General features: G+C 47.5%; 1 protein-coding gene across 1 annotated transcript in view; it reads left to right on the top strand.

Moving 5' to 3' along the window:
* ITIH5 (inter-alpha-trypsin inhibitor heavy chain 5) overlaps positions 1-19,489 on the top strand; it is an 87,466-nt gene extending 67,977 nt beyond the window's left edge. The window contains exons 9-14 of the mRNA XM_043883489.1: positions 2,887-3,196; positions 4,036-4,601; positions 8,241-8,294; positions 10,239-10,355; positions 12,144-12,521; positions 14,624-19,489. Of these exons, the coding sequence (XP_043739424.1) occupies positions 2,887-3,196; positions 4,036-4,601; positions 8,241-8,294; positions 10,239-10,355; positions 12,144-12,521; positions 14,624-14,913 (1,715 nt within the window). The 3' untranslated portion in view covers positions 14,914-19,489. The remainder of the gene's footprint in view (positions 1-2,886; positions 3,197-4,035; positions 4,602-8,240; positions 8,295-10,238; positions 10,356-12,143; positions 12,522-14,623) is intronic.
* The last annotated feature ends 6,372 nt before the right edge of the window (positions 19,490-25,861 follow it).

The raw sequence follows: 25,861 nt of genomic DNA, 5'->3' as shown, positions 1-25,861 counted from the left end.
ATCAAAGAGGAAGTAAACACCTGCCTTCTGGTCCACGTCCACACCTTCAGAGGCAACATGAAAGTAGGTGAGGCAGGCGCTCAGAGAGGCAAGCAGGGAACCCGGAGTGCTGCATGCTGTCTCAGCTGTAAGTTTCCCTTACGTGTGGACCATGTGTGCATCTTAGAATGAACTAGCTATGTGTTTGCACAGTCACAGACATCTATATTTTCAGGCAGAAATTCTGGAGGATGTGAAGCAATGGGGGAAATTTTCTGGTTCAATCAAATATGGTAGATTTTGCAGGGAGATTAAAAAGCACACCAGTCAGGTGCCAGGGTGGTGGTGATGGGTACACAGCTTTATACATTTACTAAAAATCGTTAACTGTGTACTTAAAATGAGCGAAATATTTGGTCTGTCAATAAGGCCACTTAAAAAAATAACCACTGGGGTCAGAAAAAGGAAATAAGTGTTCATGTCTGCTGTCAGAACTCTTGGCTTTTCTTGGCAATGGTAGAGCAGCTGCAGCAGGGTTGAACAAAACTCTTAGAATCTAGAAGCCTCATGTCGGCTGGTAGATTTACCTTCCACCCGCCATCCATCTTGCCTTACCCCAAGCACCCGTGGCAGACACTGTCCCCTGGCTTTAATCAGAGCTGCTAGTGACAAGCGTGTCTGAATTAAAAATGGCAGGGGCGGCGGGAGGTGTAAACTGGACAGCCTTCGGTTGGTGGGGTCCTTATGAGCAGGGGAGATCCTGAAGGGGCAGGAAGCCAGAAAGGCGATGCCAGCAAAAATTGAAAAAATGAGTGAGTTCTCTAATCCTCGTCCTCTAGCCCCAAGCCACACGTGACATCCCCGGGAAGGTCTCCACATTCCCACCTCCACACCTGGTGCCCCCTGCTTCCCTCTGGGGTGCGTTCTTTCTGCAAGTCCCTGCACCCAACACCCTCCTGCCCTTTCCAAGGCGATTCTCCGAAAGAGGTGCAGATTGGTGATGCTAAGGGAATGGAGACACCTAGGCTGAGGCACCATCAGAGACCCTCATGTGTGCTCAGTCACTCAGCCTTTTGTCCTACTCTTTGTGATCCTGTGGCCTGTAGCCCACTAGGCTTCTCTGTCCATGGGATTCTCCAGGCAAGAATACTGGAGTGGGTTGCCATTTCCTCCTTTAAGGGATCTTCCTGACCCAGGGATCAAACCCATGTCTCCTGCATTGCAGGTAGATTCTTTTTTTTAAATTTTAATTGGAGGAAGCACAAGCTGGAATTAAGATTGCCGGAGAAATACCAATAACCTCAGATATGCAGATGATACCACCCGGAGAAATATCAGTAACCTCAGATATGCAGATGATACCACCCTTATAGCAGAAAGTGAAGAGGAACTAAAAAACCTCTTGATGAAAGTGAAAGAGGAGAGTGAAAAAGTTGGCTTAAAGCTCAACATTCAGAAAACTAAGATCTTGGCATCTGGTCCCATCACCTCATGGGAAATAGATGGGGAGACAGTGGAAACAGTGTCAGACTTTATTTTTCTAGGCTCCAAAATCACAGCAGATGGTGATTGCAGCCATGAAATTAAAAGACGCTTAACCCTTGGAAGGAAAGTTGTGACCAACCTAGATAGCATGTTTAAAAGCAGAGACATTACTTTGCCAACAAAGGTCCGTCTGGTCAAGGCTATGGTTTTTCCAGTGGTCATGTATGGATGTGAGAGTTGGACTGTGAAGAAAGCTGAGCACCAAAAAATTGATGCTTTTGAACTGTGGTGTTGGAGAAGACTCTTGAGAGTCCCTTGGACTGCAAGGAGATCCAACCAGTCCATCCTAAAGGAGATCAGTCCTGGGTGTTCATTGGAAGGACTGATGCTGAGGCTGAAACTCCAATACTTTGGCCACCTGATGGGAAGAGCTGACTCATTGGAAAAGATCCTGATGCTGGGAGGGATTGGGGGGTGGGAGGAGAAGGGGACGACAGAGGATGAGATGGTTGGACGGCATCACCAACTCGATGGGCATGAGTTTGAGTAAACTCTGGGAGTTGGTGATGGACAGGGAGGCCTGGCATGCTGTGATTCATGGGGTCGCAAAGAGTCGGAGACGACTGAGCAACTGAACTGAACTGAATTACTCTACAATATTGTGGTGGTTTTTGCCATACATGAATCAGCCATAGGTGCACATGTGTCCCCATCCTGAACCCCCCTCCCACCTCCCTCCCCATCCCATCCCTCAGAGTCATCCCAGGGCACCAGCCCTGAGCACCCTGTCTCATGCATCAAACCTGGACTGGCGATCTGTTTCACATATGGTAACGTGCATGCTTCAATGCCACTCTCTCGAATCATCCCACCCTCGCCTTCTCCCACAGAGTCCAAAAGTCTGTTTTTTACATCTGTGTCTCTTGCTGTCTCACATATAGGGTCATCATTACCATCTTTCTAAATTCCATATATATGCATTAATATACTATATTGGTGTTTTCCTTTCTGACTTACTTCACTTTATATAAAAGGCTCCAGTTTCATCCACCTCATTAGAACTGATTCAAATGCGTTCTGTTTAATGGCTGAATAACATTCCATTGTGCATATGTACCACAACTTTCTTATCCATTTGTCTGCCGATGGACATCTAGGTTGCTCCCATGTCCCAGCTGTTGTAAACAGTGTGCAGGCAGATTCTTTACCCACTGAGCCACGTGGGACACCCATCAGACACCTTCAGGATGAGGTTATATAACTCTGCATCTGCGGAGTTTCCAGGCTGCCTGTGTGACCTGGAGTGAGTGCAGGGGGCTGCTCTCCCCACCTGTCACTCCTGCAGGTGCCTGGGAGGGGTGTGAAGATGTGTCCAGGTGAGGGAGGCAGCAAGCCTCCAGCATCGTTTTCTGTGTCCCGCAGGCACGGACATCAACGGGGCCCTGCAGAGGGGCATCCAGCTGCTCAACGACTACGTGGCCCACAACGACATTGAGGACCGCAGTGTGTCCCTCGTGGTCTTCCTGACGGACGGGAAGCCCACCGTCGGGGAGACCCACACCCTCAAGATCCTCAACAACACCCGGGAGGCCGCCCGGGGCCGGGTCTGCATCTTCACCGTGGGCATCGGGGCCGACGTGGACTTCAAGTTGCTGGAGAAGCTGTCCCTGGAGAACTGCGGACTCACGCGGCGAGTCCATGAAGACCACGACGCCCGCGCCCAGCTCATCGGGTCCGTGGTCTGCCTGTGTCCTTAGGGCGAGGGCGGGCAGGGGTGGGCTCAGCCGGAGGCCTGGACGTGAGACTGGACCCTGAGTCTGCCTATGCCCTTGGGGTGGGGAGGGCAGGCTCAGTGGGAGGCCTGGATGTGAGACTGGACCCCGAATCTGATCGTCAGTCTGTTAACAGGCACTGTTTCTATGCATCTTAAAATCCGGCTGATCTGGGTTCATATTCTGGCCCTGCCTTATGACTTCAGGCCTTAAGACCCTCTGTGCCTATCTTCTCACCTGTGAAATGAGGATTCTGGCCAAACGATAGAATTTAATGAGAAAAACCACGTGAAGTATTGGCAGGACTGTTAGGGATTCTTGAAATTATATTCTGTGAGGATTTGCTAAGATGGATTAGGCTAGGTAAGAAGGAATATGCGTATTCATGGAATATGCAGCAGTGCCTATACCCATCTGAAGGTCAGTGTCTTGCAGCATCTAAATACTAAAGGTGGATTACCCTCATTCACACTGTGTTACTCGAGAAGCAAAACTGAGACCAGTGGGTGGAACTTGCAGGAAGGAAAATCGCGATTTACTGCCAGGAGCTCCCTGGTCCTCCTCAGATCAGTGGACAAGAGACGGGGGGGAGCTTGTGGGGTAGTGAGTTCCCCGTCAACCAGTAGTATTCAAGCCTCTGCTGCACAGCCTCCTGTCTGAGATGTTCTGGGTGGAATGTTGGACTTGGCTGCTTCTAAGATCAGCACTGCCTCCCCAATAGCCCATGGTTTCCTCTAAGCCCTGTCCTGCTTGCCGCCCAGGCAGGCCCTGATTCTCCCTCTCCATTCCTCTTCTCCAGGTTCTATGATGAGATCAGGACCCCGCTTCTCTCCGACATCCGCGTGGATTATCCTCGAGGCTTGGTGGAGCGTGCCACCAGGACCCTGTTCCCCAACTACTTCAACGGCTCGGAGATCGTCATCGCGGGGAAGCTGGTGGACAGGGCAATGGACCGGCTGCACGTGGAGGTCACGGCCAGCAACAGTAAGAAGTTTGTGGTGCTCAAGAAGGACGTGCCCGTGGAGCCCCGGAAGGTGGGGACCGACGTCCTGCAGAGCCCCAGGCCCAGGGGGCGCGGCCAGGAGGAGCCCAACCACCTGGAGCGCCTCTGGAGCTACCTGACCCTGAAAGAGCTGCTGAGTGGCTGGCTGCAGAGCATCGAGGAGCCAGAGAGGGAGCGGCTGAGGCAGGAGGCCCAGGCTCTGGCCGTGAACCACCACTTCCTCGCCCCTTTCACATCCATGACGCTGAAGTCAGCACCGCGGACAGAGACCCCAGAGGCTGCCTACGGCATGTCCGGCACGCCCACGGCCACTGGACCCGAAACGATGATGCAGAGCCTGCGGGGCACACACCTGCAGCCAGGTGAGCGCATACAGGGTCCAGGGTGGGCACCCGCATGGCCCTTTCCGGCTGCTTTTGCAGGCCGAGGTCATCTCTTTTATTTTCTTACATCATAATTTTTATAAGCAATGTTCTATTCCTGCAGCTCCTAGCCAACAGTGGGTTAGCTTGTGTTTGTATTGTTATTATAAACCGTGGATTGCTATAGAGAAGTTCAAGAAGGTAAAGTCAGTCTATCGATAAATCATCAATATTGAGTGCCTATCACGAGCCACAGACAAGTAAACAAATATTCATTTTTCAGTGCCTTTCTATATGTTTTTAAAGATTTACTCGTTTTACTTTGGGGGCTGTGGTGGGTCTTCGTTGCCGCACGTGGGTCTTCTCTAGTTGGGGAGAGTGGGGGCTACTCTCTAGTCGCGGTGTGCAGGCCTGTTTGCGGTGGTTTCCCTTGTTGTGGAGCACAGGCTCTGGAGCACACAGGCGTCAGTACTTGCAGCTCGTGGCCTCAGTAGTTGCGGCTCCTGGGCTCTGGAGCACGGGCTCAGTAGTTGTGGCGCATGAGCCTAGCTGCTCCGCGGCCTGTGGGATCCTTCCCGACCAGGACTCAAACCGGTTTCCCCTGCATTTCAAGTATAATTTTTATCCACCCAACCACCAGGGAAGCCCACCTTTCTATATTTGTAAATCCTTTCAGTTATGTCATGTGATGCATATGCTTGATTTTACATCGATAAAAATAAAATTTATATGATAAAATAGGTAAAATAAAACAAAATTTTACTATATATTGTATTTCGTTATTCAGTCACTCAGTTGTGCTCAACTATTTGTGAGCCCATAGACTGCAGCACGCCAGGCTTCCCTGTCCTTCACTGTCTCCCCAAGCTTGCCCAAACTCATGTCCATTGAGCCGATGATGCCATCCAACCATCTCATCCTCTGCCACCCCCTTCTCCTCCTACCTTCAGTCTTTCCCAGCATCAGGGTCTTTTCCAATGAGTCAGCTCTTCTTATCAGGTGGCCAAAGTATTGGAGCTTCAGCATCAGTCCTTCCAATGGACGTTCGGGGTTGATTTCCCTTAGGATTGACTGGTTTGATCTCTTTGCTATCCAGGGGACTCCCAAGAGTCTTCTCCAACACCACAGTTTGAAAGCATCAATTCTTTGGCACTCAGTCTTCTGTATTGTCTAACTCTCACATCCATACATGACTACTGGAAGAACCATAGCTGTGACTATACAGACCTTTTTCAACAGAGTGATGTCTGCTTTTTAATACACTGTCTAGGTTTGTCATAGCCCATGTCTTGTAAATTTTATGAATTTTACTTTTTATTATTTTTTATTATTTAATTTTTAATGATTTTGTTTACAATGAAATAAAATTCGTGAAATTTTGTTATAGATATTATTTAAATTATATAGGAGAAACTAAGTTCTTCTATATAACAGAATCCAGAGTTGAAGCAGAAATTTTTTATTATTTGTCCCAGTGCTATTTTTCAGGGGAAATTAATAGAAACAAGAATAAGAGGGACTTCCCTGGTTCTCCAGTGATTAAGAATCAGCTTTTCAATGCAAAGGGCACAGATTCAATCCCTGGTCAGGAAACTAAGATCCCACATGTCTCAAGGTGCAGCCAAAAAAAAAAAATGGGAAAAGGGTAGGAAAAGTAATTCAACCAAAGCGAAGGGTTATATTCTCACTACTATCTGCTTGTGGAAAACAGTACTTTTTTCAGATGTGACGTTTTTATTAACTTCCTGCTGGGTTCACATGTCCTAAGGTGAGGGAATTGACATGAACCCTGGGCTTCACGTGATCCTCATATTCTAAACTCTGAGAATCACCTGGAGAGAACCACGGTGGAGAGAGCACAACCTTAGGATCCAGAGGGTTTCAGCTCATGGCTCCTCCTAGCCAGCTGTGGCCTGGGGCAGGTTTCTGAACCTCTCTGAGCTCCTATTCTCTCACCTGTAAAATGTAGATAGTGATGTCTTTCCTGAAGGGCTGTTGCAAGGATTAATGGGCAGCATAAGTACATAATGAGTGTTCTACATATGTTAGATACTCTCTCCCATGAGGAGTGCAGAACTAGAAATTTATCGAAAAGTGCAGACCCTGATGGAGAGGTGAAAAATGCTACATCACATTTTTAGAAAGAGTGGAGCTTGTCTTGGCAAAACTAGGACAATATTCATTCTGGTGAAAAGGATGAAGAATAAGTAAGTTGCGTGGTGCTGTGAGTTCACGCTCCAAGATCTGTGCCACATCCAGGGAAAATGGCTTTTTTTGAGTAACATCTTGATTTGATGTTAGTAACTCAAATTTCTACAGCTTCAGGAGATGGCAAACTCATAAATGACACAGGACTCAGAGGGCCAAGAACACAGATGAGGGAATAGCCAACTGATTGAGCAAAAGACTCATTAGACATAAAATTTTCCTGAAGCATCAGTTAGTATTCAGGACAGTTTCCTCCTTTTGTTTAAAGCTCTGATGATTTTTTAATTTTAAGATTTTCTGAGTGTCTGTGACAGCTTAAGGCTCCCAAAGCAGGCATCCAGACTGAGAAGTCACTTCTCCCGTGTGTTAGATCTGATTCTGTCCACATCCTGCTGATGAGGGGTCAGTTAGAGAAGGGGGCACTTAAAACACTCAGGTACTGTGACATTCATTTTCTGGGTGCAAAAATCAGTGAAGCAGAAACATCAGAGGAGCATAATCCTGTTAATACAGACAGCCCGAAACAAGGTATTAACTTTATTTTATTGACAGAAAGTAATTTACTTTTGGGTTATTCTTTAATACTTATTTTTGCTGCTGCTTTGTGAATTGTGTTTACACTCACAGCTCTAGACCTGGAGTGTCATGAGTATCTTTTTCTTTTACATTTTTGTATCTTTTTGGTTGTTGTAAAGTGCTATTTTACAAAAAAAACATGTTAAGAAACATTTACCATCATAGCCGTTTTTCCATTCTTTTTTTTTAAATTGACATGTAGTTGATTTGCAAAGCAGTGTTGATTTCTGCCAAACAGCAAAGTGATTCAGTTATGCTTATGTACATTCTTTATTTTTAGTCTTTTCCGTTATGGCTTATCATAGGATATTGAATATGGTTCTCTGTGCTATGCAGTAGGGCCTTGCTGTTTATCCATTTTACATGTAAAAGCTTACGTCTGCTGACCCCAGCCTCCCACCCCGACCCCTCCCTCTTGGCCAGGCCAGTCTGTCCCCTACATTGTAACCATCTTTAAGTCTACAGCTCAGGAGTGTCAAGTATACTCACATCCTTGTGAAACAGATCTCCAGAAGCTTTTCATCTTGCAAATCTAAAACTCTGTCCCCATTAAACCATTCTGCTTTCCCCCTCCCCCATAACTATAGACTATTTTCTGCATTTTCCCCTATCATATACACAGAAATCACAAGCACGAAGAATATTATTTAATTTATAAAGGAATAAAATAGTTACCTCTCCTTATGTTACACCTTCACTTTGTGTTGGGAGGCCAAGCTCCTCCTGTAAAACAAATATTTTTAAATGGTCACAAATGTATTGAAAGCTGTATTTGACTCATCTCAACTCTCTATATTTCTCACTTCCTCCTCTTTAATAAATAACAATGTTGGGTCTCTTCTTTCTCCTCTCTAGGACCTGCTGTCAAGAAACCATACAACCCAAGGATTAAAATCTCCAAAACATCAGGTAAAGGAAAGGATATGCTTGTGTGTGACTGAGAGTTGAGATATTTAGGACTAAGATGACCGGGAATTCCCTGAAGCCAGTTAGATCAGCTCACAGAACAAGATGTGAGGACCTATATTTATCTACCTCAAGTGTGCAGCGTGGGGGCAGTTCTCAAAACTCCAGTTGTCATTACACCATCACATAGGTCCTGAGGACCCTATCAGGAGCCCTGGTAGACGGATGGGTTGGACGGAGACACACGTGCATCGTAATTGAGTTGAAAAGACGTTTGTTTTTAGAGATCTGAAGTATGCTCGCTTCCAGCTTCTGGTGTTACAGTTATCTGCCACAGTGCACACTTTTTAAACATTATTATTTTATTATTTTCATAATCCTTGGCTTTGGAAGGGAAGCACAGATAACAATACAACAAAATTTCCCTTGGCCAGCTTCCTGGGATTATAATAAAAATCTGGATGAAATAATGACCCACGTGCTGGGCTTTATTCTTCAAATGTACACATCTGCCTTTGTAAGCCCTCCTTATTGCCTTGCTGCTGATGTACCGGGCATGCAGGTTGGCATGGCCAGGGACAGTCTGGAGATTAGCTCTGGATAGAGGAAACACACTGTCCCCGTGGGTAGGGTGTCATTCCTTTGAGCACACACGCGTTATGGAATGCAAGAAAATTTTCCTCTTGGATACTGAGCAGAGTAATGACTTCCAGACCTCTCCTCTGTTTTTTTGGAGCAAGCAACATCTTCCCTTGTAAAGGAATTTGGAAGATTTGAGTACAAATGATGTGGTGTGAGCACAAGACGCTCTCAGAGAACTGCCACATAGTTATATGCATACCCACAGAGTGCCAAAAATATGCGCTTTTATCTTCAGTGGTTGTCATTTTTTCATCTACAAAAGACCAGTACCTTGTATGTCTTTATTACATTGTCCTTCACTGGATGCTTGAGGCACTTTACAGTGAGATCAGCCAGATTCTTCCAGAGGCCCCTCTGAGTCAGGCTGGGGGCAGAACGGGTTTCTCAGCAGTTCCTCCAAGACCCTTAATTGGCTCATAGCTTGAAAACACCGAACTCCTGGCCCACCACCCCTCACCGTGTACAAATGGTGGAATGTATACATATACAGGAAAATCAGTCCTGTACATGCATATGCATGTACACATGAAGTAGAGGGGAATTCAGGAACATGTTGTGTTTGGTATAGAGAGAGAAACGAACTCTCCAGTCTTGTGGAAAAAGTGAACAGATGTAGACTCTTGGGAAATATTTTGTCTGTACAGTGAGAGGCAAGACCATCCATCTTTAGCAGAGGTGAATACGAGGGGAACAGGCGAGGTGCAGGACCAGCCAAGCGTTGTGGTCTCATCTGCGGACATAATTTTGAGAGCGGTAAAGTCAGTGGGACCCAGAGAAGGAGTTGCCATGGTCATTGCTGACTGACGTCCTTCACTTGTCACCAGCTCTAAATTGGGCTCAGTCATTGCCACTCACGCAAGGGCTCTGTCCAACTGGCTCTGGGAATGTCTCTAGGGCCTTGGCTCTCCAGTCACAGGACAGGAAGTTCTCATCCACATCTCCACTAGGCTGGTCCAAGCCGACAGAAGGGGTTAGGAGCAGCCACATAGGGAATTGAAGAACGTGGGTTCAGTAGTCATGGGGGTGTAGAGTGAGAGGCCCCGCTGACTGCAGTGTCGTGACAGGAGCATTGGATTTGAATTTAGGGGACCTGCATTCAAATATTTACTTTCCACAAGCTACCTGTGCGACCACTGCATCTCTTCATCTCCCAGTCGTCTTCCTCGTGTTGACACAGAGGACCTGCCATTGACAGGGTTAAGTCAACAACACAAGAGACATAGGAAAAGAGTGCTTACACAGGGAAGGTGCCCAATCAATGTCTCTTCTTTCTTTTTCTCTCCCGTTCTTGCCCTGGCCTGGCAGCGGATGGAGACCCCCACTTTGTTGTGGATTTCCCCTTGAGCAACCTCACTGTCTGTTTCAACATCGATGGAGAACCCGGGCACATCCTGAGGCTGGTCTCCGATCACGCGGACTCTGGTGAGTTCTGCCGGGAAAGTAGAAGATCCTGCGTTTGTGGACTAGAAATAAATAAATCCTAATCTTTGCATTTTACCCCACTCCTCATGGTGTCATGGCATCTGGTCCCATCACTTCATAGCAAATAGATGGGGAAACAGTGGAAACAGTGACAAACTTTGTTTTGGGGGGCTCCCAAATCACTGCAGATGGTGACTGCAGCCATGAAATTAAAAGACGCTTGCTCTTTGGAAGAAAAACTATGACCAACCTAGACAGCATCTTAAAAAGCAGAGATCTTACTTTGCCAACAAAGGTCCCTCTAGTCAAAGTGATGGTTTTTCCAGTAGTCATGTATGGATATGAGAGTTGGACTATAAAGAAAGCTGAGCACTAAAGAATTGATGCTTTTGAACTGTGGTGTTGGAGAAGACTCTTGAGAGTCCCTTGGACTGCTAAAGATCCAACCAGTCCATCCTAAAGGAAATCAGTCCTGAATATTCATTGGAAGGACTGATGCTGAAGCTGTAACTCCAATACTTTCGCCACCTGATTCGAAGAACTGACTCATTTGAGAAGACCTTGATGCTGGGAAAGATTGAGGGCAGACGGAGAAGGGAATGACAGAGGATGAGATGGTTGGATGGCATCACCAACTCAATGCATATGAGTTGAGTAAACTCTGGGAGTTGGTGATGGACAGGGAGGCCTGGTGTGCTGTAGTCCATGGGGTCGCAAAGAGTCGGACATGACTGAGTGACTGAACTGAACTGGATCTTTGCATTTTACCCAACTGCTCATGGTGTCCCAGAGTCTTCAAATCAGGAGTAGTGGAAACTAGTGGATCAGAAATACTGTGTCAGGGCCACACGAGAGTTTTTGGAACAAAAGCAGACAAACATGTCAACCCCCTTTTATTTTCTATTTTTTAACTTTTTTTTTCACTTTTAAATTTTTGTTGGAGTATAGTTGATTTACAATGCTGTTTTAGTTTCAAGTGTGCAGCAAAGTGAATCAGTCCTACACATACATATATCCACTCTTCTTTTTTTTTTTTTTTAAGATGCTTTTCCCATATGTTGTTCAGTTGCTAAGTTGTGTCTGACTCCTTGCAACCCCATGGCCTGCAGCACGCCAGGCTTCCCTGTCCTTCATTATCTCCTGGAGCTTGCTCAAACTCATGTTCATTGAGTGAGTGATGCCATCCAATCATCTCATATGCTCTGTCATCCCCTTCTCCTCCTGCCCTCAATCTTTCCCAGCAGCAGGGCGTTTTCCAATGAGTCAGCTTTTCCCATCAGGTGGCCAAAGTATCGGAGCTCCAGCTTTAGCATCAGTCCTTCCAATGACTATTCAGGACTGATCTCCTTTAGGATGGACTGGTTGGATCTCCTTGCAGTCCAAGGGACTCTCAAGAGTCTTCTCCAACACCACAGTTCAAAAGCATCAATGCTTCGGTGTCCAGCCTACTTTGGGCTTCTTTTTCCCATACAGGCCATTACAGATTATTGAGCAGAGGTCTCTGTGCTCTATAATAGGTCCTTGTTGTTTTATCTGTTTTATATATAGGAGTGTGTATATTTTCATGGAAACCTGCATCAGCTTCTTCTACCTAGGGCATTGGCCAAAAATCACTTATACGTTCCTGCATTCATTCATTCATTCACTAGGCACTCAGTGGTCCCTACATGAGAGCTGAAATTCTTGGCTCTAGAAACACAGGAGAAGAAGGAAATTCTAATGAGATGTCTTCATGTGAAATTGGGGTCACTTTGTCTAACCGCTGCTCTCTCCCCCTCCGCCTTTGAGGTGTGACGGTGAACGGAGAGTTGATTGGGGCCCCTGCTCCTCCAAACGGCCACAAGAAGCAGCGCACCTACTTCCGAACCATCACCATCCTCGTCAACAAGCCGGAGAGATCTTACCTGGAGATCACACCCAGCAGAGTCATCGTGGATGGTGGGGACAGGCTGGTCCTCCCCTGCAACCAGAGCACGATCGTGGGGCGCCGGGGGCTGGAGGTGTCCATGTCTGCCAATGCCAACGTCACCGTCAGCATCCAGGGCACCGTGGCCTTTGTCATCCTCCTCCACCTCTACAAAAAGCCAGCCCCTTACCAGCGTAACCACCTGGGCTTCTACATCGCCAACAGCCAAGGCCTCTCCGGCAACTGCCACGGCCTGTTAGGTAGGTGGCTGCTGCTCCCCATGACGGTCACAGCACAGAGTTCAATTTCCCAAGGTGAGCCTGACGCTGCCCATGCCTTGACTTGGCTGAGAAATGCCAGAGAATTGTGGTCTCTTTTTTAAATTTCTATTTTGGCTGCGCTGGGTGTTTGTTGCTGGGCGTGAGCTTTTCTCTAGTTGTGGCAAGCGGAGGCTGTTCTCCAGTTGTGGCGTTGCTCAGGTTTCTCATTGTGGTGACTTCTCTTGTTGCAGAGCATGGGCCCTAGGCACATGGGCTTCAGTAGTCGTGGTGCATGGACTTGGTTGCACCAAGGCATGTGGGATCTTCCCAGACCAGGGATCAAACCCGTGTCGCCGCCGTTGGTAGGAGGATTTTTAACCACTGGACCACTAGGGAAATCCAGGAATGTGGTCTTTATGTAGCTTATGAAAAGTCTATTTCTTCCTCTATCTCTTTTTTTTTCTTTCTAACAATGTTTTTGTGGCTTGCCTGGTGGCTCAGATGGTAAAGAACCTGCCTGCAATGCAGGTGACCCGGGTTCAGTCCCTGGATCGGGAAGATCCCCTGGAGAAGGCAATGGCTACCCACTCCAGTAGTCTTGCCTGGAGAATTCCATGGACAGAGTTGCTGCAAATGGGAAAATTTCATGCTTTTTCATGGCTGAGTAGTATTCCATTGTACATACACCACATCTTTATCCATTCATCAGGTGATGGACACTCAGGTTTCGTCTTTATCGTGGCAGTTGTAAATAGTACTGCTGTGAACTTTGGGGTGCACGTATCTTTTCACATTAGTGTGAAAAGTGTATTTCTTGCTTCATCATTACTTTCTAGAGTAGGTATGAACTTTATTAATTTTCAGTCACCTTCGGGGAAAGGGAGCAAAGAGGTGGGCCATCCTTCTCTCCAGGTCTGGTTCTTTAGTCTCAGGGAGAACGTGCAAACCCAGGGCTGCCCACGGCCCAGCATCTGGTGGGCCCGCTCTGCCTGGCTTCCCTCCACGTGCCATTTCATGTGGGCCCTTTGCCCACAAGTAAGGAGGGGGCCGCTGCCAGGGCCGGGTTTAGAACGCAGGATTTCCTGGCACTCTAGCTGGATGTCTCAGTGCAGCCTGCCTGCCAAGCGCGAGCTCCTCTCGTGGACACAGAGCTTGGTTTCCTCGGCCTCTGCGATGTCCTGGCTTGACCTGGAGAATTCCGACACTGCTTCCCACACCCAATTAGTGTATACACGTCCGAGGTCCCCGGGGCAGGGGGAGCGGGGCGGGAAAGACTGGACCCTCCTCCTCTATTTATTCACCCCCATCTCATCCTCCTACCTCAGTAGGAGACTGGGTATCTGTGTTTCTATTTTATAATTTTTAAATGTTTATTTTTGGCTGCGCTGGGTCTTGGTTGCTGCATGGGCTTTTCTCCGGTTGCAGCGCTCAGGCTTCTGGTTGCAATGGTTTCCCTCGTGGCCAAGCACAGGCTGTAGGGTGAGTGGGCTGCGGGAGCTGTGGCTGCCGGCTCTAGAGCACATGCCCAATAGCTGTGGAGCACCGGCTTACTTGGTCCAAGGTATGTGGGATCTTCCTGGATCCGGGATTAAACCAATGTCCCCTGCATCGGCAGGCGGATTCTTTACCACTGAGCCACCAGCCACCCTGGTTTTGTTTGTTTATTTAAATATTTATTTAGCTGCACCAGGTCTTAATTGCAGCATTCGGGATCTAGTTCCCTGATCAGGGATCGAACCCAGGCTCCCTGCATTGGGAGTGCGGAGTCTTAGCTGCTGGACCACCAGGGATGCCCCCCGGGGCATCTCTGTTTGCAGGTGGGGCATCTTTTCCTGTGTTGGCTTCCAGAAGTGGAGGCTGCGACGAACATAGCCTCAGATCTCTCCTCCCTACACCTCCTCCAGACACTGGTGCAGGTGCCTCTGGGGGGGGGGGTCCAGCCCAGGATCGCAGTCACCACCTTGATAATGATGTCATACATCCCCTTCCTCTGGGTCACAGCTGGGCATATGTCAGTCACCAGCGCCCGAATCGAAGTCAGGTGTTGTTCAACCGCGTTGCTCGCACTTGACCTAGACCTGATGTCTTTTGTGCCCTCTCAGGTCAATTCCTGAAGCGGGAGGCCAGACTCACAGGGCTCAGCAAGAGCCCTGGCCATCCTCCGGTTCCCGAGGCAGGGGAGATGTCGGAGGCCGTCCTTGAGGTTAAAGGTCACCAGGTCCCGGTGGTCTGGAAGCAGAGGAGGATCTACAACGGGGAGGAGCAGGTGGACTGCTGGTTTGCCCGGAACAACGCTGCCAGCCTGATCGACGGGGAGTACAAGGACTACCTGGCAGCCCATCCTTTCGACTCCGAGACCACCTTTGGCCCCGGCCCCTCCCGGGGGCTCTGACGGCACAGCCGGAGCGCAGGAGTGCACGGCAGGGGACCCCGTGGTCTGGTTCTTGGCTGGTAGCCACCACCCTGACCTCAGCCCTAGTGGTGGGGAGGTCTGCTGTCTGCTTGAAAAGAGAGTCGGGTCAGGACCCTGAAGGGAGGGTGGGATTTTCCCCTTTCCCCACCTCCCTCATCTCCAGTAGAGAAAGATGGTGGCACCAAGGGACCAGTCACAGCTAAAAGCAAGTCTCTATCTTGTCCCATCTGGCTTGTCCATCTCACCGCCGACCCCAAGGTGACTGATGAAGGAAGGTCTGGTCTGTGTTCTCTGTGGAAATGGCCAAGTTTGGGCACTCTGCTCTGCGCCTCATACTAATGCTTAGGGATCTCTCCTCCTAGTCTGGCTGCGTCCTCCAGACATGCGGCCAACCTCTGCCTCAGGGGAGCCTTTCCCTGGGCTCAGCGCCCCCAGTATTGCAAACAGCACACAGACTGGATCACTGTAAACCCCTCGGCCTGGCTTTAGCAGAGGATTTTCTTCTGCTGTGATGTCTTACCCTTGAAAATTTGTTTTCATTTAAAAAAAAAAGTCAATTCAAAATAGAAACACTGCATTCCAGATATCAACATTCTTCTAACAGGCTCTGTAAACCCCTTGTCTTTTGCTGGTGAAATTCTCCTATTTATTCCGGAAAGCTGATAATAAAAAGGGCGGCCCACATGGGAATATTTCACTGGCCCGTCTCGGAGCTGGAGTGCCGGCCAGCTGCACGATGAATCTTCTACTTGGCTCTTTCAGCCTGGTCCTGCTTCCAGCCTGGTTCGATCGAGGTCCCCAGGAGGCGATGAGTTAGGCTCTTGCAGAATGGGGATGGGGAGGGATTGGATCAGCCCAGAGCCGACCTACAGGGATCAAACTCTCAGCAGGAAGCATGGACAATGGGCTTACAGATCTAAGGGACCCACATCCCAGACCCTCGAGGCCGGAAGTCAGTGTGAGCGAGGGGCTGGGGACACATGTGATTCCGTCAGGACAGGTTACAGTCAGGGGTCGGGGGTGATCTCAGAAGTCAGTGACGTCACCCTTCTTGCGGGAGCTGTGAAGCCTGCTGTGTCATCAGGGGGACGGGAGGCCGGTAGTGGCCTCGGGACGTCTTTTCTTGCCCCCAGCTTGTGCTCCGCTTGGTCTTCTCTGGACCACAGAGGTCGTCCTGTAAGTCTGGCCCTCACAGCTGTCAGGGCGCACATGGACATGGAGAGCCCGGCAGCCAGCAGCGGGGGCGGAAAGATTTGGGTCAGAGAAATGGAATATTTTAATGGCAGACTGAATAGAATAAAGGCTTTTGTGCTGGTTTCATGGCGGTCCCGTCCAGGAGGGAGTGACTCTAGAACTTCCATGCCATATGGAAGCCGGCAGCGCTTGGAGAGAAATCAGAGTTAAGAAAATTGTTTATCATCTTGGCCCTCCCGTGGGAAACATGTGAGCAGCAACATGAGCTGCCCGTGTTTCTGCGGACCAGGTGCCTGCAGGAGGTGAAGTGGTGCTGAGGCTGAGCCGGGGGCTGCGGGCTGGGGGGGTGGTCGGTTCTGTCTCGGGGTCTCTGAGCCTCTCCACGCCGGGAGCCCACCAGACCAGAGCCGGCAGCTGTCTTATTTTGGACTCAACTCGGCTGCCTCCTTCCGTGCCCGCGGTGTGAACGCACCAGTCCAGGCCGCCAACAGCTGATTCCATATTTCAGAGGGAGAGGAAGAGCGGGAGGTGGGCTGGCAGGGGCCTGGGCAGGCTCTGCAGGGTCCTTTCTGTTCCGTAGACCTCAGCCCCAGCTGGGCAGATGACCCTGCGGCCACTGGGCCAGGAGCCAGGCTCTGTGTTCCAGGCGTGGCCTCAGCTGCAGACAAGACAAGAAGCTATTCCTACAGGACTAGATACTACAATGAGGCGCCCCTCCCTTACTCACCTATTCAGGGGGAAAAAAAATCCATTTTGTAAAAGTATTAGGTTGAAATTTCATGTTAACGTTTTTACTTTAGACACATCCCACTTTTCTTTCTTCTCCTCTTCCATTGTATATCTTCTCTTTTTTCTTTTTTGCAATAAGTATGTACCAGGACATTTTCTGTTTCAGCCAGAGACTGTGAGATTTGTGGGCCCCCAACTCCACACCAAAGTTATCCTTCAGGTTTGTTTTTTTTGTTTTTAACTTGATAGAAAAAAATGTCATATTTTCTGTTGGTCACTTGTGTCGTGAAGCGCAAGATCTTTTCAAATAAGCTTAAGTCCCCTACATACAAACGAGTTCCGTTCTGAGAGCGCGTTTGTAAGTCCAGTTTGTTCATCAGTCCAGGTGGGTCCAGGTACCCAAGTAACACAATCGGCTATATAGGACTGTACTGTAATAGATTTATAACGCTTTTCACTCAAATAGTACATACAAAACAAACACAAAAAATAAAGCAACTATGCTCCAATAAAATTAATTTAAAAAATAATTGTAAAGAAATGAGACCTTTTTAATCTTAGAGTATCTTGAAAAGTGCAGCAGTACAGCTGGTATACAGAAGCACGTGTGAATCTTTGAAAGCTCGTAAGCGCACAACTTGAAGGTCTGTATGTAGAGGGCTTACTGTAAATGCAGTGGCAAGGAGGGATTCTGTTCTGCAGGGCGGGCCATGAGGCAGGGGGCAGGTGGGTGATTTCCCCCACATCATACAAGACCTAGAGCAGGACCAGGCTGAGTCTCCAGGATGCATTCATTAGCTTTGATGCAATGTCGTCGTCTGGACAATCATTCATTTTCCTTGAGCATTTAAAAATAATGTGGGGTCAAGGATACTCAATGAGCAGTTCAACGAGCTAGAGAAGTCTGTTGCAATAATGAGGGTTTAAACCTCAAGTTAGTTCATCACTAATGTCAGTGAGTCCTAACTATTGCTAGGCTGGGCTCTCTAGCAAGCCTCCAACCCCGGGTTCCTAATCCTCTCCCTCACCTGAAAAAGAGAGGCATCTCCATGTGTTGTCTTTAAGGGTCTCCAGACGTAGTTTCACATTCCCTGAATAAAACGGACTGAAGTTCTCTACTCATTAGATGCTTTATCTTCCATTTGCCTTTTCGCTGGTTTGCTAGTTTAGTATGCAGGGCGTATGCGTTGGGAGGACAACCCTTCCTGAACCTCGATCACTCTGGGCCGCGTGGTGCTGGTCTCTGGGAGCGATCACCTCTGTTTCTATCAGATGAAACATTAGATCTTTAGTTGAATCATGTGTCCCCACAGGTGGACTACAGACAGGTTTCATTTTCTTTACGTTTATATCTTGGCTGTCCTGAATGCTACGGGCAGAAAGCTTGTGTCCCTCCGAATTCATATGCTGAAACCTAAATCAAACCCCCAAGGTGATGGCACTAGGAGGTGCGATGCTGGGGAAGGGATGAGGGCGTGAGGCTGGGGCCCTTGTGATGGGATTGGTGGTTGGTGGTTTAGTCGCTTAGTCATGCCCGACTCTTGTGATCCCGTGGACTGTAGCCCACTGGGCTCCTCTGTCCATGGGATTCTCCAGGCAAGGATACTGGAGTGGGTTGCCATTTCCTTCTCCAGGGGATCTTCCCGACCCAAGGATCGAACCTGAGTCTCTTGCATTGCAGACAGATTTTTTACCACTGAGCCGCCAGGGAAGCCCTTTGTGACGGGATTAGTGCCCTTCTAAGAAGAGACATGAGAGAGATGATGTTTCTATTCTCCACCCTTTGAGCACTAGAAGGAACACCTTCTAAAATCAAGAAATCAGACACCAAGTCAGCTGGCACCTTGATCTTGGATTTCCCAGCCTCCAAAATTGGGAGAAATAAACATCAGTTGTATAAGCCGCATTCTCTATGGCATTCTTTTTTTTTAAGATTTATTTGTTTATTTCTGGCTATGCGTGTTCTTCATTGCTGCGAGCAGGCTTTCTCTAGTTGTGGCAAGCGGGGCCTCCCTTCACTGTGATGCACAGGCTTCTCACCATGGTGCTTTCTCTTTTTGCGGAGCACAGGGCATATGTGGGCTTCAGTGGTTGCAGCTTGAGAGCTCTGGAGCACAGGCTCAATAGCTGTGGTGCATGGGCTTAGTTGCTCCAAGGCATGTGGATCTTCCCAGATCAGGGATCAGACCCATGCCACCTGCATGGGCCAGTGGATCTACAACCACTAGGGAAGCCCCTGTGATATTCTGGATAGAACAACCTGAGCTGACCTAGACGCTGACTCATTTAAGATGTGAATTCCTTTTCTTTTCTTCAAGCTACCCCAAATGTATACAAACAATGTTACTACTAAATCCACAGGACTCTTGGAACCATTCATGCATGATCCAACTAAAGTCAACAGCAAATAAAATAACACAGCTAAGCAAACACTTAGAATTGTGACTTTAAATATTTATTCTCTTCAGTTTAAAATAATAAGTAAGGCACGAGCTAGTTCACCTTCAAGAAGCATTTTCCTTCCACAAAAAAAATTTGTAAAAGAATAACATCTAAAAACAAACAACACCCTGGTGTATTTGTTTTGAGGGGAAATGACTAGAGAGAATAAAACTTGTTGATTCCAACTACACCGTTTGTAGGAATTTCTGAATTCCATAGAAATATATGTAAATAGAGCAAGTGACTTGACCCTGGAAGAATCATGTGGAAACGGCAAATTGCTGTATGGAACAGCCAATGTACATCAGCCATCTCTGACCTTTTATAAAACTGTGAAATTCATAGAGAAGTGCCTTAAGCTTCAGTCCCTTACCTTCCAGGGGTGTGGGCATCCCAACCCTTTTATCGCCTTCTTCTTGGGTCACTCGCCTGCCCATCACCTTGCTCAGTACTTCTGCCACTGGCTCAGGGCATTTCTCAATTGTGGTTCTGGCATTTCTACCTCTAGTTCCTGAGGTCCTGCCAGATCTTGCTTAGATGTTAGATTCTGAATCAGAACCGGAGCAGACCTACAGAAGGAGTGAGACATCACTGGGAGGCTGTGTTAAACAGAAAACCAGCCAACTCTTTATCTCGAGGGCATGAAATCAACCTCTCCCGGTTTTGGCTTCGGCTTCGTCTCTAATGAAGGGACTGAACAAGGTAACATGCTCAGATCCCATGATCTTTATCTTCTGACAGCATGGAAATCCTGCCAGAGAACTCTGCAGAGGCCCAGCTGTGAAGGGAGGAAGGAGGTGGAGAAAATGTTCCAAAGATGGAGTGTATTCAGCTGCAAGGAAGAAGCACATATTCAGAGGCTCCCACAGGAAATGTCTTTCTGCAATGTTAAGCAGCTGGGGACAGCTTATGGATCGAAGTCATCTTCATACTCCATTCAGTTTTTGACTGGTGCCCTATAGATTTGGGGGCTACTGAGACCCCACGGTGGATGATGCTGGGTGGACCTGCAGATTCCTCTCTCCCTGCACCCTGGCTGGGTCTGTCTCCAGCCCCACATCCTTCACCTGTTCCCCCAGGTATGGATGCCCTGGGAAATCACAGAGCTCTGCCGTAGGTCTCTTCAACCAGCCGGGCTCCTGCTGGCCTTTAGCAAAACTTAGTGTTTTTCTTGAAGTGCATCGGCCTCCATGGCACCTGTGTTCTGCTTCAGCTTTCTAGACTACCTCACTCGACAGCTCTCCACAGAAATTCACCTCCTTCTATGCCGAGGAAACTGTAGAGGGACCGCCCTCCATTATTACTGTGTCTCATAGCATCTCCATCTCCTGCCTTCCAGTGTAACGGTCCATCTTCTTCCGGGCTCCATTCTTCTCGCTCCCTCTGTGCACTTGTCTCAGTGATTTCTTGTCTTTCTAGAATCTCTAGACTCTTACTCCCCAGAGGTTCTTCCCTCTTGGATTCAGATACCCTCCCAGAAGTCTCCTCCAGTGCGTGTCGCTGGCCAGGCTCCGTGGGGCTTCCCCTGTTGTCTTTTATTTAACTGTCAAGCTTGTGCTAGTGGTCGGTGTCTGAACCCTCTTTTATTAAGATTTTTTTTTTTAAACAGGGATCATTTTTAAAGTCTTTATTTAATTTGCTACAATACTACTTCTGTTCTGTGTTTCGGTTTTTTGGCCACGAGGCGTGTGGGATCTTAGCTCTCCGACCAGGGATCCAACCCGCACCCCCTGTGTTGGAAGACGAGGTCTTAACCACTGGACCACCAGGAAGTCCTGAACCCTCACTTTTCCACCCCCTAGTCTGTTGCTTAAGTCATCAAATTTAGCTTCTGTCTTCACCACATTCATTACACTTTGTCTTAGATGTCACGTTACCATTTCTGATGTCCGGTTCCTGTGATGGGTATCTCCAGACTCTTCCATGCGACCATGTCGACCTCTTCCTCTTTTTTGAAATGTTAGATCCCATTGCTTCTCTTAGCTGATTAGAATTTCATCCTCGTTTCTTTTGCTACATATCCTTCCTCCTACCAACCTGTGGATGTCCCCCAAGGTCATACTGGTCCTTTTTAATTTTTTTTCTTTTTCTTTTTGGCCAAGCCATGTGGCTTTCCCTGACCCGTGGCCCTGCAGTGGACGTGCGGAGTCCTAACCCCAGGACCACCAACCAGGTCCCCATACTGGTCCTTTATAGTCTCCACTTCCCGCTTCACAGTCTCACTTCTGGTCTCAGCATCTGACTTGATGTGGACTTGAGAGCACTTCCCTTCTGTTATTCTGGCATCAGCTCCAATTCAGGAGTAAAAGCAAACTTTCCATGTTCGAAGTGGTTGGTGGTTTAGTCGTCCATATCTGACTCTTTTCAACCTGATGGACTGTAGCCCACCAGGCTCCTTTGTCCACGGGATTTCCCAGGCAAGAATACTGGAGTCAACTGCCATTTCCTTCTCCAGGAGAGCTTCCCAACCCAGGGATCGAACCCACATCTCCTGCATTGCAGGCGGATTCTTTACTGACTGGGCCATCAGGGAAGCCATCTTCAAAGTGTCTGTATATAGATTAGAGAGATTTGAGATCTGGGAGGAAAGGAAGCAGTTCTGGCACAATCTTTTAAAATTTTGATTGTTGCAAATAAAGGTGGAAATGTCTATGTGTGTGCGTGTGTGTGTGTATGTGTATGTCTTCGTTACGTTTCCTAGACCAATTCAACGTTTATTTTTATTGACACAGAGTTCTTCCTGAAAGCTCTCTGTTAATCATATTATTTTCTCAAAACAACAGCTGTGTTTGTGTAAGTGAAGACTCCATGTCCTGACTGCTCACTGGAAATTTCTGCTTATAAAAAGATGAAAATCAATGTGCCAATTAAGTCACTTCATTGTAGTACAAGTACAAAATGCATCCTAAATGTGTGTGATTTTTGAAAGGAATACACTTTATTTGAAATGTATGGGGTGATGTAGAAAATACAGCACTGCAGATAACTTGAGTGTGAATAAATGTCTGTATGGTAGTCACACACTGCTCCATCTGGGACATTTCTTGCCCAAAGTCTTCTCGGGGGCTAGGATCCTTCCTCCTGAAGATAACATAACCTGTCTACGTGTTATACAATGCTATGAAAGAAACAAAGCTTTACAGGCGAAAGCAGAAACAGTATGTCTGTAGGCTCAGCTCCAACCTGAAGTGTATTTGCTTTTGAAAAAGGCTGGATTCTAAGGATATTCTAGAAACTAAACATTCTTCTAAGTTGGAAGTAACTATTTATCCTTTCGATCTCTTCATTGGCCTGACCTGGGAAACTTAATAAGACTTTAAGACCTTGTGATGAAAATATAGGATAAAATTGTGTATATTATTGAAAGACAATAATACTTGAAATTGTTCCTGCAAATTTCTCAGAAGAGAAATTTGAGCGGAAGAGAAAATGCTTCAAAGCAAGTACATTCATTTATTCATTCACTGGACTCATGGAAATGGGTGCTAACCATATGGAGGGGACAGAGGGCCCTCCCTAGCCTGCCCTAGAGATAATTTTGTATGTAATTAGTTACAAACACAGGCAATAGTCTGCCCTTAAAAGACTCAGGAAAAAAATGTGGGTGGGAAGGGGTTTTAAAAAGAGGAGACTGTTTTCAGCCTGGGTAGAAGAGGCACTGGCATTGGATCCGGGTTTTACAGAACAGGTGAGGAAAGAAGGGGGAAATGTCTAGGAACATTGTATATAATAACATTTATTCATAACAAAAACATTATAAAGGCAAGGGAATAAATTGTGTAAAGGAACTAAAATTTCAGGGAGATGGCCTGACCAGCCCTCACAGAGCTAATATCTGGGCTTAGCCTGGATGCAGGAACTCTGCTCTTCTCATGACCCTGAGATGCTCTGGACCAATCAGGAGCAGCTTCCACAGTGACGGCCATGACGCTGGACCACGGGGGCAGGATCCCACCAGTGTGTATTGGCTGAGCATTACAAGGCAAAAAGTAAGGCTGGGGAAGGGGGGCTCTTTTACATGTCTCTGAATGCACTGGTTTCAAGACTGCTTTTTCTCTCTAAAAGCTGGTGTCCCTTCCATGGAATGTTGGACTGCTTTTTGCCACTCGTCTGGGCTTGAAGTGGGCCAGGAATTCTATGGGCTGGAGATACAGGGTTGCTCCAAGTTTGTCTTTCTCTCTCTTCTTTAGAAACGACATCATAGAAAATATCTCACAGTCAAGTAGCTCCCTGAAACAAATTGTCCTCCGTGTGAAGGACATAGACACACATCCGGGGAGTTGGGGCAAGGAGAGCCCTCTGAAGAAGGGGGTCCCACCCCACCCTCCAGCTACTTAAATTCACAGAAATGGAGAGAGGACTCGTGTGTACATCCAGTGGCTGCTAAATGTCACTCATCTTTCTTGGGAGAGGCGCAGACAATGCAGCCCTTGACGTGATTAATGAGCCTCTGGCCGCACCTGGCAGAGAGAGACTCAGGCTGAGGCGGTGGAAGTACCAGGAACCTCCCTTTTATCTGTCAGACACTCAATGGCATGCCCACGGAGGCGATAAGCGAGGCTGACGGCCAGAGAGGAAGAAACCAGAGCCTACACCGACTCCGATCAGGGTCTGTGGGCTGGAGAAGTGGACTGTGGGAGGTGCTCTGCTGGGAGGACTCCCCTGGCCTGGAGGTCAGATACCTGGGGAGGGAGTCTCCCGGGTCCCTGCCCAACCTCACGTGCGCATCCTTCATCGTGGGATCACGTGGGCCATGCACAATTGAATGAGGCTCTCCGCAGGTCCTGCCAGCAAGCGCTGGCTTCTCTTTCCACCCCACCCCCTCTTGCTTCCCTGCCCTTTGCCTGGGGTACTCCCGCCGCCCACGCCCCCCATGGCCTGAGACCCATGAGGGCATTTAGGTCCTATCACCACAGCCTGATCCGCTTGCCTGTGTCCATCATCACCCACAGCCATTTCTGTTCCAGGCACCTCCGTCCGAGAGTCGGGAGGAAGAGTGAGTGGGGAAGGCTGGAGAAGTATGGCTGCAACTTGCCACTCATTAGGGAACCAAAAGCGTCTCGACAGGTCACAACAGCTGGATTTTTCTTTCATTTTACTTTTATGAATTTATTTCATGTATTCACAGAAATTCGAAGTTGCATGTACAGGATGTTACCGCTTTCTAATAACAATAAACACATAGATACTAAGAAATGGCCATCTTTTCTTTAGATACTACTAAACGACCATCAGAAGACTTCCAGTGGCTTGAGACTTCGCTTTTCAGTGCAGGGGGTATGGGTTCAATCCCTGGTCAGGAAGCTAAGATCCCACATGACTCGAGGCCAAAAAACCAAAACATAAAACAAGCAATATTGTACAAAATTCAATAAAGACTTTTAAAATGGTCCACATCGGGGGGGAAAAAAAAGACCTAAAAAAAGAAAACAGCCACCAAGGGCATATTAATTAATACCTCAGTTTATAGCTGTTATGAATAAAATGAGCAATGTATTATCGCATGTATATTCACATAGAAAGCTGTCTAACGTACATGCAATTAAAAACTAAGTAGATCAACAGCCTGTACAGAATAAGCCTACAGATCACAACACCTTCATGTTTAACATCTTTGGAGTCAAGGGCACTTCTGAGCACATGATCAAATAGGAAAGCTAAAATATGAAATCTGTTTCCCTCCCCCTCTCCAAAAAAAAAAAAAAGCTCACTTCTAGATTAACGTCTTACTAAAGCTCTTCAAAGCAGAAGACCGCTTGCAGTCCTGTTCAAGTGTCAAACTCCAGTCAAGCCTGAGGGCCTGGTGCTTTTATTTCACCCTGATTCATCCAGGACGGGTCCTTAAATGACCCTCCCTACCCCGGTCTGCTCCCAACTGCCGGTCCCTTTGAGGGAGCGGTGCCTAATTCTAGAGGGAAAAAAAAAGTATCAAATATAACTACTGATGCTCAAAGGAAACGATGTAAGTTTTGAATCACAAAATCCAATTTTTATATTATGAAAAGTCTTTCATTGTTCTGGTTAACAGCAGTTACTGTTTATTAGTCGGAGTTAATATTGAGCCAAGATGCGCCAGTATGACAAACCCCTACTATTGGGGGACACTGAAAGACTGATAAGTAATGGATATTAAGGATTTTGAATGTCAAATTGTACTCACAGACCCTTTTGTTGTATTCTTTCATCTACAATGTTAAGTTGTTGTTCAGTTGCTAAGTCATCTCCGACTCTTTGCCAATACATGAACTGCAGCATGCCAAGTGTCCCTGTCCTTCACCGTCTCCCAGAGTTTGCTCAAACTCATGTCCATTGAGTCACTGATGCCATCCAACCATCCTATCCTCTGTTGCCCGCTTCTCCTTCTGCCTTCAATCTTTCCCAGAATCAGGGCCTTTTCCAATGAGTCATATCTGAATCTCGTGGCCCAACTATTAGAGCTTCAGGTTCAGCATCAGTCCTTCCAGTGAATATTCAGGGTTGATTTCCTTTAGGACGGACTGGTTTGATCTCCTTGCTGTCCAAGGGACCATTACAGTGTCATAACTGGCTAAAAATAAATTGA

Source organism: Cervus elaphus, chromosome 23 (assembly GCF_910594005.1).
Source record: "Cervus elaphus chromosome 23, mCerEla1.1, whole genome shotgun sequence".
Classification (NCBI taxonomy): Eukaryota; Metazoa; Chordata; class Mammalia; order Artiodactyla; family Cervidae; genus Cervus; species Cervus elaphus.
Note: the sequence above shows the minus strand (reverse complement) of the source record. Positions and strands in the feature narration are given on the sequence as shown.